The 15,188-nt window shown below is 45.8% G+C and overlaps 1 protein-coding gene across 1 annotated transcript in view; it reads right to left on the bottom strand.

Moving 5' to 3' along the window:
* The window catches only part of LOC137298068 (integrator complex subunit 9-like), a 37,644-nt gene that overhangs the window by 4,044 nt on the left and 18,412 nt on the right, over window positions 1-15,188 (bottom strand). The window contains exons 19-20 of the mRNA XM_067830120.1: window positions 15,040-15,153; window positions 14,580-14,636 (exon numbers count right to left, since the gene is read on the bottom strand). Of these exons, the coding sequence (XP_067686221.1) occupies window positions 14,580-14,636; window positions 15,040-15,153 (171 nt within the window). The remainder of the gene's footprint in view (window positions 1-14,579; window positions 14,637-15,039; window positions 15,154-15,188) is intronic.

Here is a 15,188-nt window from a genome sequence, read left to right as displayed (position 1 = left end):
AAGTCTATAAGGTCTAGATTACTAGTCAGGGTAATAGGTGAGAGGCTAATAGAATTTCCTGTTGTAATAAAAACCCCACTGAGGTTTATTAAGCGGTTTATAGGACCCCCGTGGGTATCCTGTTGTATAACAATACGACAATATTTTTTTGTGTGTTCGTCAAACCAGTGTATTGACAACCCGGGTAAAATTTGGTGTACTCTTGATATGTTTTCATGTTGTAAAAACGTAAATAAGACTTCTATGATGAGTGTGAAAGGGGTGTATATATCAGGCCTTAAGTTAGCAGGATAATTGCTAAATGTTAATTTATTTTTTACTTCACTCCTTAACCTATTTTTTTCGGTATTACTAGTTCCTATGGCTATACTATCCGGAATGAAATCCCCGGGCCAGATGCCGTTGTTCCTAATCTTAGCGATAGTCCTATGTTCGTTTAATGTGATATAAGGTGAGGTGAGTGTTAAGTTGATCAGCCATTTGGGCTCTTTTAAATCTGGTAACGGCACCCGTCTGTACACGTTGTCTTTGAAGTGTAGGATGTATAATTCATCTTCCTCACCAGGCTGATCGAATCCCTCTGTATCTCCCAGGTCGTTAAGCGTAGTGTTGGGATGATGACTGGTCATTATTATAATATTATTATATAATTTCCAACTGGTTTTCTGTTAATAATTCAGGGATTAAATTCATACTAATAAAGTGTATGTTGTTAGGTAGGAAGATCTTGGTTAGTGATATCTTGTTTTCCACGATCACGTTGACACCCTGCAGACTGGTGTTGGAGCCGACACCCACCCGCACGTAAACGTGGCAAACTTGATCCTTGTGTCGTTTCTCCCACCCTAGTTTGACCCCCTTCACGATCTCGACGTTATCCCCCGATGATTCCCCTAGGTAGACTTTGATGGCCAGTGTTGTGTTTGATGGTATACCATCTAGTATTTTGTCCACGCCTTCGAATTCAGACACCAACTGTAATGTCACGTTTTGTATGCCTGTTTTACTCGATAGCATGTGGAGTGGTGAATTGCCGATTGGGCTGACGACTACGCTACGTCTCTGAGTTGGGACGTAAGCCACGAGCAGGAATCCATTGTTCACGATTTTGTTTAGGTAGTGGTCTTTGTTATCAGTGAACACGTAGGGGGAGAAGAGCTTAATATTGAGAAACCAGTTGTCGTAATCGGGTAACAACACCCACTTGTCATCTTCGGTGAAGAAGAGCTTATATGGCCGGTTCTTTTTGATGGTAGTTCTCTCAACATCGTCTAAGTCGAACAGTTTACCCCCGAACGATGGGTATATTCTCCAGTTGTCATCTCCGGTGTTGACGAGGGCGTACTTAGTGTTGACTGTTGCTCCTGTGGTATCTACTACATCGCTTAGGGCTCCACCGGAGGAGACTTCAACGCGTTTGTAAATGTTGTTTTTCAGTTGCAAGGCGTACGTTTTACCATCTACTCCGGGAGCGTCGAAACCACGCGTGTCTCCGAGGTCGGAGATCCCGATATTGACGCATTTTTTCACTCCGGGTCCTTGTGCGCTGGTCATGTTACATGAAGTGTTAAGCTGAGGTATCCTATATTTACAGGATTATGATTTATATCTAACACCGATATTGTCAGCTCAGGTATGTTGCCCTGGGTTAATCTCTTATACTGCCGTGGTGAAAATGACTCGGTTCTACCGTCGTTGAATTTCTCAGTTTTAACCGGCACTGCTCTCAGTATAGTGGAAGGGTGACCTCCTTGAATGTTATACGTTGTGCTCACCTGACCGAGATGAATGTATAGCTCTCGGTACGGTACTAGGTCGGGTAACTTCGTGCCTGTGACGGTTGTTGTTGGTTTTATCTCGTCAGGAGACATACCGAGCATCCTTGCTAATGGTCGGCCGAGCCTCAAGGAGGTTCTTCCGTTGTTGATTAACACCACTGTGCCGTTTGAGTCGTTCATCTTGAGTTCGGCTCCCAGGGGTTTGAAGACCTCGTCGTTTAGCGAGCACACGCTGTAGTAGCCGCCAGTTATCTGGCTGCGAGTTCCACTGACGAACAGCTTATTGTTGCTGATATTAATGTTAGTCCATTGCGGTAGGTAGGTGATATCACAGAGTGCGACTTCGAGTTGACCTGACGTGTTATCGATCGCGTGCGTCAGCTGAACGGCCTCACCGCTCGTTATTCCTGGAAGTGTTATGTACATATTACATATATATTTATTTATATAATAGTTTTAAAATGTATTCCCCTGGTGTGTTTTACCCTAAACTGGATGTAGATTTCTCCCCCATGAAGATCGTGGTTGCTCCTGAGTTGTATTTCAATGCCCAGCTTTTAGATGTGTTCGATAAGTATAAGCTTATGGTGACTAACATTGAGGCAGTCCACGCGTGGTTCAACAACCCTATGCAGTTCTGGCAGAACCAATTCAACTTTGCTGTGTGGTGCGCTACAACGGGGTGTGGTGTGGCATTGGCCGACTCTCAGCGTGGACCGCTGAGTCAGTCTGTGTTCAAGTTCCACGTGTACTACCAGGTCAGACGTATCCTTAAAGAGATCAGTGCCCCCCTCCCACAGGACAAAGCGTGGGACGCAACAAACAACCCATACGATAGACGGGCCTACGAACGTATTTGTAATGAATTCGAAATAAACCCGAAGACGGATTGGCGTTTGCCGGGGCCGAACCACGGGTTGGGTATTCCTTCTGATGGCGTGCGATCAGTGAAAGAACTCAGTGATCTTGTACTGAAACAAGGTAAACTACGCCCGGACTTTGCTTTGTCGAGTAATGAATGGAGGGATGATCGTATGAACTTTAAAGGTGGTGTTGCTTTCACAGTCCAGAAAGTGGAGCAGTCAACCGCAGACGGGTGGAAAATGTTCATGCTGGACACATCGAAAGGATTCACTCGTGCTGGTACAATACGCTTGAACGACTCGATTCGAACGTATGTGTGGTCGCTGTTGGGTGCGCAGTCGCAAACGCGTTCCAACATCATCGGTAAGGGAACTGCTTACGACGCTCAGAAACAGTTCGTTGCCAACGTTGAGGATGCTATTAATTCTCCAGTTGATCTCCCGCGGGCCATCGAACGCTACCAAAACGTGTTAGAATACGCCAGATCGAAAGTTAACTACGTGTTCGGTGTGGGGCTGTATATGTCTCCGAGTGATATGCAACTGAGAGTAAAAAAAGTGGTGGGTTATAACAACAAAATAGTCATAGCCACGGCGGACCAAAAGTTGGGTATCAACCCCGATATTAACACCCCACATATCCCACACACCCAACCACGTGAAAAGGGTATAGTGGCGCCACCTCCGGAGCCTAAAGTTCAACCAACACCACAGGAGGTGGCCCCTCATATGCAGGTATCCTATCAGCAGCATATTGATAATAAAACGGCCCTGGTGGTTGGTGGGGTAACTTTGGGACTTATTTGGTTAAAGATTTCTTAGCCGCTACGTACACCAGACCCGCCACGGCGACTATGGCTGCCCACAGGTTTTGACTGAGCCACATGGCAGTTTTAGACAGAGCGCTCAACAACCACGAGACGATGCTACCCAGTATGCCGGGAAGGGCTTCGGCGGCTTTACCAGCCAGTTTAGCTAGGCCTTCCCCGAGTTTTTTAATCCAGTCTTTAACACCACCACCACCGCCTGGGGTAACTCCCCCGCCGGCACTTGGGGGTGTGGGGGCACCCCCCACCAGTGACACCACCAAGGTTGATATGATGAAACCCAATGCAGTCAGAATGCTGGCGATGGTGATCCCTTGCTCCCGGAATAATATCCGAATCCTGTTGGCTAAAGTTGTATCTTCGTTCAGTATTCTATCGATTGTTTCCCGAATACGACTGATCTGGGATCGAAGATGTTCACGATTCGAGGAAGCGGCTTCCAATCGTGTACGTCTCTCGTCTTCTAAATCGCGTAGTCGTTCATTGATACGATTCTTCATATCATCGTCGTCAGTTTCGGTGAGTTTGGTTTTTTCCCTAGCGATGTGCTCGTCGATTTCGTTCAGTTTCCCCATGTTGTTCACGAGTTCTCCACGCACGCGTTTCACGGCTTCGTCTAAGCCGTACAGTTCCCTTACCGGAAAGTCAAACCCCGGTAACGGTTTGTCCCAGTAGGTGCTCAACAGTTTTTCTATGCTGTCCGAGGCTTCTGTAGCACGCTCTGGCGTCATTTCATCTATAGTGGTGAGGTGGGATCTGGTAGCTTGCAGATCTTCTTTAACGGTCTTAGGTATTGCACCACCGTAATCACGCATGTTTAGATGTTCACGGATAAATTCAGCACCACCATTGCGGCTGGCTAGAGTTGACAAGGCCAGTGGTTTTTTAGTGATCTTGTTAAAGAGGTCAACCTTTGGGGCAGACTTAAGACGTAGAACACCCTTTGTATCAATAAAAAAATCCTTATGGTATCGACCCTGGGGTTCAACGTAGTTTTTATCTCTTCTTAAACTTTTGTAATAATCATTTACCGTTGTTTCTAAAAGTTGTTGGCTCAATGGCAAACTAGTAAATGAGGTCTCCTGCTCATCGGATGCCTGGGCACTATCGCCCCGCATATCATCCATAGGTATGTCTTCATCCATTAGTATTAAAAATATATTTCATTTATATAACAATGTACGGTAGAAAATTAGATCCTTTCAGAAAATTGAGAGAGCCATTAGGTGCCAGAGCCGTGCGACAGTCGGTGACTATCACCAACAATCCCAGCAAGATAGACCAGAATCAAACTCTGCTGGTTAGATTTCCAAACCTTGGTGAGAATGACCTCATTGTACCAGGCACTGTTCGACTGGCGTTCAATATCACGTTGACCTCCGACAACGACAAACGCGAGCTAGTGCGGAACGTGGGTCGAGCTATCATCAAGAAAACGACCGTCAAGATCAGCGGTAACGAGGTACTGAGCATCGACGACAGCGACGTGTTTCACTGCTACAAGGATCTCTGGAAAAGCGAGAGAGAACGAGTCAATGATGTGTACCAGGGTATCAGCAAATCAACCCGGGCGCGCATAGGATACGTCTTCACGACAGACCAGCAAGACAAGCTATCGGACGGTGAAAAGGCTATCGCTCTAGCATACGGGAATCGATTCTGCGTGCCGCTCGACTTCGAGTTGCTCACGGGACACGCGCCGTTTTACCAGGCCGCACTGGGTGATAGGCTCGAATACGAGCTCACGTTTAACGACTATAGTAAAGTAGTGCGTACGCCGAACGGTGATGAGGCCAGTTATACCATAGACAACATCTCTCTGGAGTTCGACATGGTCACTAGCCCGGAGCTGGCCAGGCAGGTTCGAAGCCAGTACTCTGGGAAGATGGCTATACTGTACGATCGCGTACTGAGGCATAGATCAGTCGTGCGAGATAAGAGCGACACTGTGTGGAATATCAACCTGAACGTGCCGGCGCGATCGATGAAAGGTATCCTGGTCGTCCCCGTGGAGGATTACGATCCATTCCGGAGGGACAGCGAGAAGTTTTTCAACCCCGAGATTGAAAAGGTGGAAGTGACCATCGAGGGCGTGCCCAACCAGCTGTTCAGTCATGGTATGAGACCACACCAGCAGTGGGATGAGATAAAAAAGCTACCAGTGGGGGACTACATAACAAAGGACCTGGACCTCGGCTCCGTGCAGATCGGTGAATACCTGACCACCAAGTACGCCCTATGGTTGGACATGCGATCCACGGATGATGATAAACTGCACGGTAGCGGGCGTCGTATAGATAACGGCAGCGAAGGGATAACCATCCAGATTAATAAGAAGGCTCAAACCGCTGGTAAGTTGAAATTATATCTGTACGTTATTATGGACGCGCAACTTAATATAGACAATGGGAGATTCGTGCAAGCCATCTACTAGTGGGGGGTATCCCCCCACACCCCACACCCCCCTGGGGCTACCCACTGACCCACACTGCGCTATCATATGCGGGCAGACTGGTTGTGGGAAGACAGTTTTCGTGTTGGATATGTTGGAGGGTTACTACAAGGATGTGTTCGATAACATCGTTATCATATGCCCTACTCTGAGCATGAATAAAACGTACGCGCGACCTTGGGTGATGACGGACCCTGACGTACACAAAATCGACCCTGGAACACGCCTGCAGGACTGGTTGAAAGCTCTTCACGAGAAATTTAAAGGGGAACCGACGCTGTTTATACTGGACGACTGCAGCGCTAATCGCGAGATAACAAAAAAGAGAGACATGCTATCGTACCTGGCCTTCTCCGGCCGACATGCAAATCACAGCGTCTGGGTGCTAACGCAGAAGTTCAACTCGGTGTTGAAAGACCTCAGGGAGCAGACGCGATGGGTGGCCTTATTTCACTGCAAGGATAGGGATTCGTTTGAGGAGTGTTTGAGAGAGAACGATGTGATGAGTAAATTAGAACGGGAACGGGTGAAGAAACAGCTCGCTGAAACTAAACACGCTAAGCTCGTTCTAAAGACCGACCAACCAGTAGCATATATAGTATGCTAAGCAAAGCTAAGCAAAGCTAAGCTAAAGCTAAGCAAAGCTAAGCAAAGCTAAGCAAAGCTAAGCAAAGCTAAGCTAAAGCTAAGCAAAGCTAAGCATATAGCTATGATATTCGAAGTATTTGTCGTGTGCAACTTAACTTTCATTTCTCTGTGTTTTGCCTGTATCGGGTATTATATAGTTAAAACTAAATCTTACTTGTTATATTATAAGATGGAGTGTGAGGAATTGCTCGAACAATTGTCACCTGCAGGCCCCACTGATGACAAGCGAGAGAAACTGGTGGCGTTGGCTGTTGGCGGCAAAGCCAAACATTACTTTGGAGACTACACCCCGGATAAAATTAATAAAATGTCAGCCGAAGAAATCGATAAGCTGTACGCTAGATACGAGTCCCGACTCGGAGCAGAAATGACAAAGACAATAGGATCGGCTATGACCCAGATATATACCGGTATTGTGTCACATTTCCTTCCCATTCCACCAGAGCGCCGACTTTACCTGTGGGAGGACCTAGATAAAGACCCTTTTATCGAACACGCCGTGAGCTCTATCAGCTGCGGGCTGTACCACAAATATGGTATGTTGTTGGCTCCAGTGACGGCGGCGATTATCACGGCAAAACATTGTCAATTTGAGAGAAAGAATAATAATAATATTATAGATGGATGCTGCACAGGAGGAGACCCCAGTGGATTCACAGGAACCAGTGACGGTGGAGACCCCAGTGGTGGTACCCCCAACAGTAACCAGACAGAAGAATCCTAAGAGAGTAGCTGCCGGTAAAAAACGGTGGTGTAACCAACATAAAGTGACAAATCCAACCCGACTGTTGTTGGCTGTAGGCGTAACTGCTGCCTTGGCTATCTCGTGGTTATACACACGTGTGGGGGTATCCCCCACACCCCCTGCCGGTGAGGTAACCCCCAAGCCGCCGGCAGGCCCCACTGTTGACCCGCATATCATGTTATAATTTAAAATATTTTATATCATATACATAATGTCTGAGGGGAAAACGTTCGTCAACGACGCATACCACGCCACAGTGGTAGCCAGTCTAGCCGTAGGGTACGCTCGGTTAACTAAAATGGTGCTTAAACAACCAACTATCAAGCTAGATTTCAACCTGCAGGATATGGGTATGCTCATAATGAACCTTGGTATGGCGATGGCCACAAAAGACATCCTAGTAAAACAAGGAATAATACCTGATAATATAATGAAATAAATATAGGGATGGCCACGATAGCTATGATGGTCGGTGGGGCGTTAGTGAATGCCCTGGCATTTTCCGGGAGTAATTACCTCTTCTCGAAACTACGAGATGACCACGCGGCTGAAATACAGGAAGAAAGGAAGCGACACGATCTCGCTACTGAGAAATTACAAAGGGCACAGGACGAGTACGTTAAAAAACGCCTCCAGAGGATCGATTTTATTAACGAACAACTCAAGCGTGAAAACCATGCCATTAAAACATTCTACGATGTCGATGAAGCAATGAAAGAATACTATCTACTAACTGGTAAACAATTAGAACCGCTCAATGAACCCACACTCGCTCAGTACTACACACCATCCAAGGGACAAATGAATCGTGAACTGGGCTTCATAGTGTTGGGTATAGCAGCTACTGCGTTGGTTGCGAAGCAATTAAACTAAAATACCTATATAAGTAAACATGAGACCCGCTCCATACCGATGCGAATATATACTTATGGGGAAGACCGAGGCCTGTGGTAGGAAATGCAGGAATCAGGGGTTCTGTTGTTTCCATATGGGAAGTCCTAACTACACGTGTTCTGTGTGTGGTATCGGGGTTAAAGGGCACTACTGTTTATGTAAAGCTCACGGAGCGAACGTAGTCAGACATCAACTCATATACGAGAATAAAAAAGGCTACATAAAAGAACGTAGGCGACTGCTCAAGATAGACTCCAATTAGAGATTATACACACCTATGTATAGCTATGTCTGTGGAAAACATATTCAAATATGAACTGGCTTTATGGGGCAGCTTCAGATTTAAGATAATAGTGGACGTGGTATGGATTAAAGAGGGTGTTAAGTATACTCACCCCTTCGAATGGGAGCGGGATATCACGTCTCAATACCATATAGAACGTTTTTCGAGTATAAGTGAATACAAGGAATACTATACCCAAGGCGAGTACTGGATTGAAACAGCCACACTATATATTTTACCAGGTACGTGGGACGATTTGACAGAATGTCTAGAATTGTACCCGGTCACCAGAAAATATTTTTTAAGAGTTACCTCCCCTTTACTGTGAACCAATTAGACATTAGTTCTCTTAGGTGTAAACACGATGTCTACTGTAAGCGAGCTCAAGAGGGTCGCAAAACAGAGAGGTGTTATCGGGTATTCTAGAATGCGGAAGTCAGCATTGTTGAGATTACTAGGTTTAGAAGCCCCTCCTACGGTAAAACAATTAAAAGCTCAAGCAAAACAGCTTGGACACACGGGTTATTCAAACCTGGGGAGAGCCGGGTTAACCGCATTGTTATCACATGCCCCCGTAGCAAAACCTCTCACTGTAAAACAATTAAAAGCCGAGGCACACGATTTGGGTTTAGGTGGGTATTCCCGTATGAGGAAACCACAGCTTTTAGAATTATTACGACAGAATAGAGCTATTGACCTACAGTTCGTGCGCACTAAGCACGCTGTAGGCAACTATTTAGGAAGTTGGCGCATGCACGTTGATAGAAACATAGACATTACAGATATCAAGCCTCTGATAGCTGATAAGGTCAACCAGGAACTAAATAACCTAGGAAGTATCAAGTTTCAGATCACAGTGAAAATGTCGCTCGATAAGGAGGGCACCACAGGGGTCACTGAGTATTTGCAACCTTACTTCCGAGGCCAACAAGAGGTCGTCACACATACAGAGACCATTGACGCATCAATCGATACCAGTTTTCAGCAGATACGAGAATACCTAGAACGCTACACGCACATGGGGTCCGGGTGGGCTGTGGATAAAATCGATAACGTCTATCTAGACATAGCTAAATACGTGCCGTTCAGAGGCGGGTCATACCTAGCCTTACCCCCCTACTATAGGAACAAACATGCCATAGTAAACGTTAAGAATAGAGGAAACGATTGCCTGAGGATATCTATCAGGTCAGCCTTATTTCCAGCTGCCACTCATTCAGATAGGCTTTCTAGCTATCCCCAAGATGATGGGCTTAATTGGGATGGTATAGATGAACCCACCCCCATATCCCAGATCACTAAAGTAGAAAAACAGAATAATCTGGCTATAAATGTCTTTGGGCACGAAGGTAATACAATAATAATACACAGGGTCAGCACGGTGAAGGATTGCCAAGTTATCAATATATTCATGATCCAGCGAGGTGAAAAGTATCACTACACATGGATAAAACATCTCAGCCGGTTGTTGCACGACCAGTCGAAACACAATGGGGAAAAACATTTTTGTGTACGATGTCTACACGGTTTCAGTCGAGCTGATTTATTAGAATCCCACCGGGATGATTGCCAAGGTGTGGGGCAGACGGCCATACGAGTCGACATGCCTAAGGAAGGTGAAAATATCCTAAAATTCAGTAACCACAAGAACCAAATGTCTGTACCTTATATTATATACGCCGACTTCGAAGCCTTAGTTGTGGGTGGGGATTCCCCCACACCCCCTAGTGGGGGTAGCTTCACCCACAAGACACAAGAGCATAAAGCCTGTTCGTTTGGATATATTGTCGTCCGTTGTGACGGGGAAACGAAAGCTCCGGTAGTGTATAGGGGCCCTGACGCGGCTGAAAGGTTTCTAAAGTGCTTGCAGGAGGAAGAAAAAATTATTAGGAATACATTGTATAGAATCGCTCCCATGCGTATGACCCGAGCCGACAGGCTAGCTCACGCTAGTAGCACTAACTGTCACGTGTGTGACTCACCGCTTAACGGTGATTCGGTGAGAGATCACTGTCACATAACTGGTAAGTATAGAGGCGCCGCTCACAACGCGTGCAACCTCAAGCTTAAAATCAACCCTAAGACAATAAACATCCCCGTTGTCTTTCACAACTTGAGAGGGTACGACTCACACTTGATCATGCAGGCCATCGCGAAAATCGATGGTAATATATCGTGCATCCCCAACAACATGGAGAGATACATCTCCTTCAGTTTAAACGGACTTAGGTTCATTGACTCTTTTCAGTTCCTCCTGTCGTCACTCGACAGTCTGGTCAAGGCCAACAATACCTTCCCTATCACCGATCGATACACAGACGCCGAGACTAGACCCCTGCTTATGAGGAAGGGTGTGTACCCCTATGAGTACATGGATAACTGGGCTAAGTTCACCGAGACCAGACTACCTCCTATCGACTGCTTTTATAGCAAGCTGAATGAGGCGTCCGTCTCACGAGACGATTACTCGCACGCGATTAACGTATGGAATAAACTGGGTTGTAAGAACCTGGGCGATTATCACGACCTGTACTTGAGGACAGACGTACTGCTGTTAGCCGACGTGTTTGAAACGTTCAGGCGGACATGTTTAAAGCAGTATAAACTCGACCCCGCATGGTATTACACCAGCCCAGGTCTGTCGTGGGACGCCTTGCTTAAAAAGACCGGAGTTAATTTAGAATTGCTCACAGATTACGACATGCACCTATTCATTGAGAAAGGCTTGCGAGGTGGGATTTCCATGGCATCCAAACGATACGCGAAAGCAAATAATCAATACGTGAAAGGTTACGATCCTAACAAACCAACCAATCACATTCTCTACCTCGACGCAAACAACCTGTACGGCTGGGCCATGAGTCAGTATCTACCTACAGGGGGATTCGAATGGGTACCCCACGTTGATGTTATGAGCATTGCACCAGATTCGAACAAAGGTTATATCCTCGAGGTTGACTTAGAGTATCCCAAGGCATTACACGCATCGCACAACAGCTATCCCCTTGCACCCGAACGTATGAGGGTTAACCCAGACTGGATGTCTGAGTATCAACATAACTTGTCAGGTGGTCGTGTGACAGACGTTGAAAAACTCGTGCCTAACTTAATGAATAAGACCAAGTACATCGTTCACTATCGCAACCTACAGCTGTACCTGTCGTTGGGTATGAGGCTGACCAAAATACACAGGGTGCTCATGTTCGACCAGAGCCCATGGATGGAGCCCTACATCAGAATGAACACAGACCTACGAAAAAAAGCCACCAGTGATTTCGAGAAAAATCTCTACAAGCTCATGAACAACTCGGTGTTTGGTAAGACTATGGAGAACCTGAGGAAACGCGTGACCGTGAAGCTGGTTAGATCTAGTGAGGAAGACAAGCTCAGGAAATTGATAGCCAGTCCGGCATTCAACCGTAGCAAGATATTCACAGACGACCTGGCTGCCATACACATGAAGAAAAGCCACATAAAATTCAACCGGCCTGTTTACGTGGGGATGAGCATCCTCGATTTATCCAAACACCTGATGTACGACTTTTACTACAACGAGCTCAAGAAACAGTACGGCGACAGGTGTGAAGTGCTGTACACTGACACGGATTCCCTGCTGATGGAGATTCGAACCGAGGACGTGTACGAGGACATGAAAAAACACATCGATTTATACGACACCAGCGACTACCCTAAGACCCATGCCATGCACAGTACGGTAAATAAAAAGGTCCTAGGTAAGATGAAGGACGAGTGTGCTGGCACGCCCATAGCCGAGTACATAGGTTTGAGGCCTAAGATGTACTCCATACTGAAAGCCGACAATAGCGAGATCCGGAAGGCTAAGGGGGTTAAGAAGTATGTGGTGAAACAACACATCAAACACGCCAGATTCAAGGAAGCCCTGTTCAAGACCCGTACCTTTAGACATAAAATGAACACACTTAGAAGTGATGGGCACAAGATATACGGACTGACTATAAACAAGACGTCCCTATCGCCTATGGACACGAAACGTTGGATAGCTATTGATGGGATAAACACATACGCGTATGGACATGAAAAAATTTGAGTCTATTTACTACAGCCCGCGTGGGTACTGGAAAGGAGCTAGCGCAGTAGATAAGCTAGCTAAACTAGCGCGAGTACCCCCGGAGGAAGCCAAAGCGTGGCTTGAAAAACAAGCCCTGTGGCAGATCTATTTGCCTGCACCACGCTACGTACCTAGAAGGAGGTTCGGTATTAACATACCTAATAGCATTCACCAGGCAGACCTACTGTTCCTACCCCACGATAAGAGGTACAAGTATGCCTTAACCGTAGTGGACGTAGCCAGTCGTTACAAGGAAGCCGAACCCTTGACCACGAAAGATTCGGCCCAGGTAGCCAGAGGATTTGAACGTATATACAAACGCAGCCCGCTGACGTGGCCAACAGAGCTGCAAGTTGACCCCGGACGGGAGTTCATGGGTGCCGTGTCACAACTGCTAGCCAAACACGATACAAAGGTCAGGCGTGGCACGGCCGGAGCCCATCGCAGCCAAGCCATAGTTGAGAGATTTAATAGGACTTTAGCTGAGCGCTTGTTCGGCTATCAGTATGCTAGGGAGATGACCACCCCTGGAAAACGATCGACCGAATGGGTCACGAGGTTACCCGAGGTGGTGTCGGCAATCAACCATGAAGTCACCCGTCTCACCGGTAAGAAACCGGCAGACGCTATCAAACTAAAGTCAATAGTTGCAGAGTCGGCCGCTCCATTGCGTGGGAAGGAGAAACAGATACCGGATAGGGCCCTAGTGAGGTATCTATACCAGCCTGGGGAACACGAGGGTGATAGCCGTAAGCGAGCCACCGATCCTATATGGTCGGTCAAAACTTACAACATAGATAAAGTGGATATGAAAGCCGACGAACCCAACTTGTACTACTTGAGGGGTGGGCCGGGTAGGGGGTTTGTAAGAGAAGAATTATTGATCGTACCGTACGGCACAGTGTTACCGCCTGCCAAGTCACGGTAAACGTGATGGCGTGGCTTTGTAGTAGGGGCAATAGTAGCAAGAGCTAAGGGTCCCACCAAAGCCTCATTTAGTAAATGAGGCTTTTTAGAGGGGGTTTTTGAAAAGTGGTCCAGAACTCTCATTACCTATACTACTACATATTTAGAAGTTTTTTAGTTGTGCTCAAGAAACGGAGTCCATCCCTCCATTGGGACGAAGTCTGAAATATTTCCATGGAAACCGAGAAAATAATAAACCACAAAAACATGTAAATAGCAAAAGGCACCACTTTGGGGTCTGCCACACATATCTACCAAGTTTTGCAGAAAACAGAAAAAAATAAAAATGCCAAACTCTGTAAATAGCAAAAGGCACAACTATAGGTTGAGATTATTATATCTATCAAGTTTGGTCTAAAAATATTATGGACGGATGGACGGATGGAGGATGGCGGACGGACGGACAGATGAGGTGTCAACTATATCCCCCCGCATTACATGCTGAGGGGATAAAAAGCTGGTACCAAAGGTAATCTGTGTGAAACTTTCAGACCCTGTCGACCCCAAAAACATCAGTGGCAGTAACACGCCTCTGATACAAGGAAGTGAACACTCATCCTCCATTTGTATGATGGAAGGCTGTAGATAACTGAGTTATCACTTAGACATCCAGTTGTTGAAAGTATTACCATCATTCCACACCATTGCTATATGATTACATACAGTCAACCAGATCACACACAGTAACCATTCTGCCCGAAACTACCATTAGGCATCAAACAATCTGTTTACCTTCAACTCCAATTATAATGACAACAGATGCAAGCCAGGAACCCATTCCAGACAATGTTTATAAAATTACTAACTATCATAAGCATATACAGTATATAGTATATAGTATATAGTATATAGTATATAGTATATAGTATACAGTATACAGTACATGTATATAGTATATAGTATATAGTATATAGTATATTAAAGGCTTATGATTTTTGTAGTGCGGAGCCCCAGTGATAGTTAGTTTCCTTCCATATACGAAAGGCAGATAATGTTTTGAATGATCACAGCTCAACTGAGATTTCTGCCTCACCAGATGAATGATGGTTCCATTTCCGGTCTCTTCCACCTTGATGCAGGACACACCTGCCTGGAAACAGACACAACGCACTGTGTACAAGGAGCCATTTCACAATCCTTTTTCAGGACGTGATTTAGTGTTTTGTAACTTGATATGGTACAACCTAATATTACAAAGGGCAACCTTGTAATTAGCCTAACTTGCACCGGGTGCAAATAAATTTTTGAGTGGGTAAACTTCAGAAAAAGCATCTAAAAATTAAACAGCATTATTTCTTTCTTGCAATAAAAACAGTCTATCTGAAATTAGTCTGGTGCAACAAAGTTTTTATCTTCGGTTGCACCTTGTGCAAGTTGGCAAACATCTCTTACCAATTTGTCTTTTACCAATTTTCAAAACAAGTATGGATTACAGGGGACTTGAGCCCACAGACTTGCAAATTTCATACATCCCAACAGTCAAGCAGTTTTACCTTGTCAAGATCATCTACGAAGGACTGAATGTTGGGGGATCCAAACAAATAGGATTTGGACTTGGATCCATCCAGCTTACGCTTGTCACCAGCAACAGGATCCTTCTGTATGGGCTGCAAGGAGAGTCAGTCAACCCAAGAAATGATTC

This window comes from Haliotis asinina, chromosome 10, assembly GCF_037392515.1.
Source record: "Haliotis asinina isolate JCU_RB_2024 chromosome 10, JCU_Hal_asi_v2, whole genome shotgun sequence".
Lineage (NCBI taxonomy): Eukaryota > Metazoa > Mollusca > Gastropoda > Lepetellida > Haliotidae > Haliotis > Haliotis asinina.
This window is presented reverse-complemented; position numbering and strand designations above follow the sequence as displayed.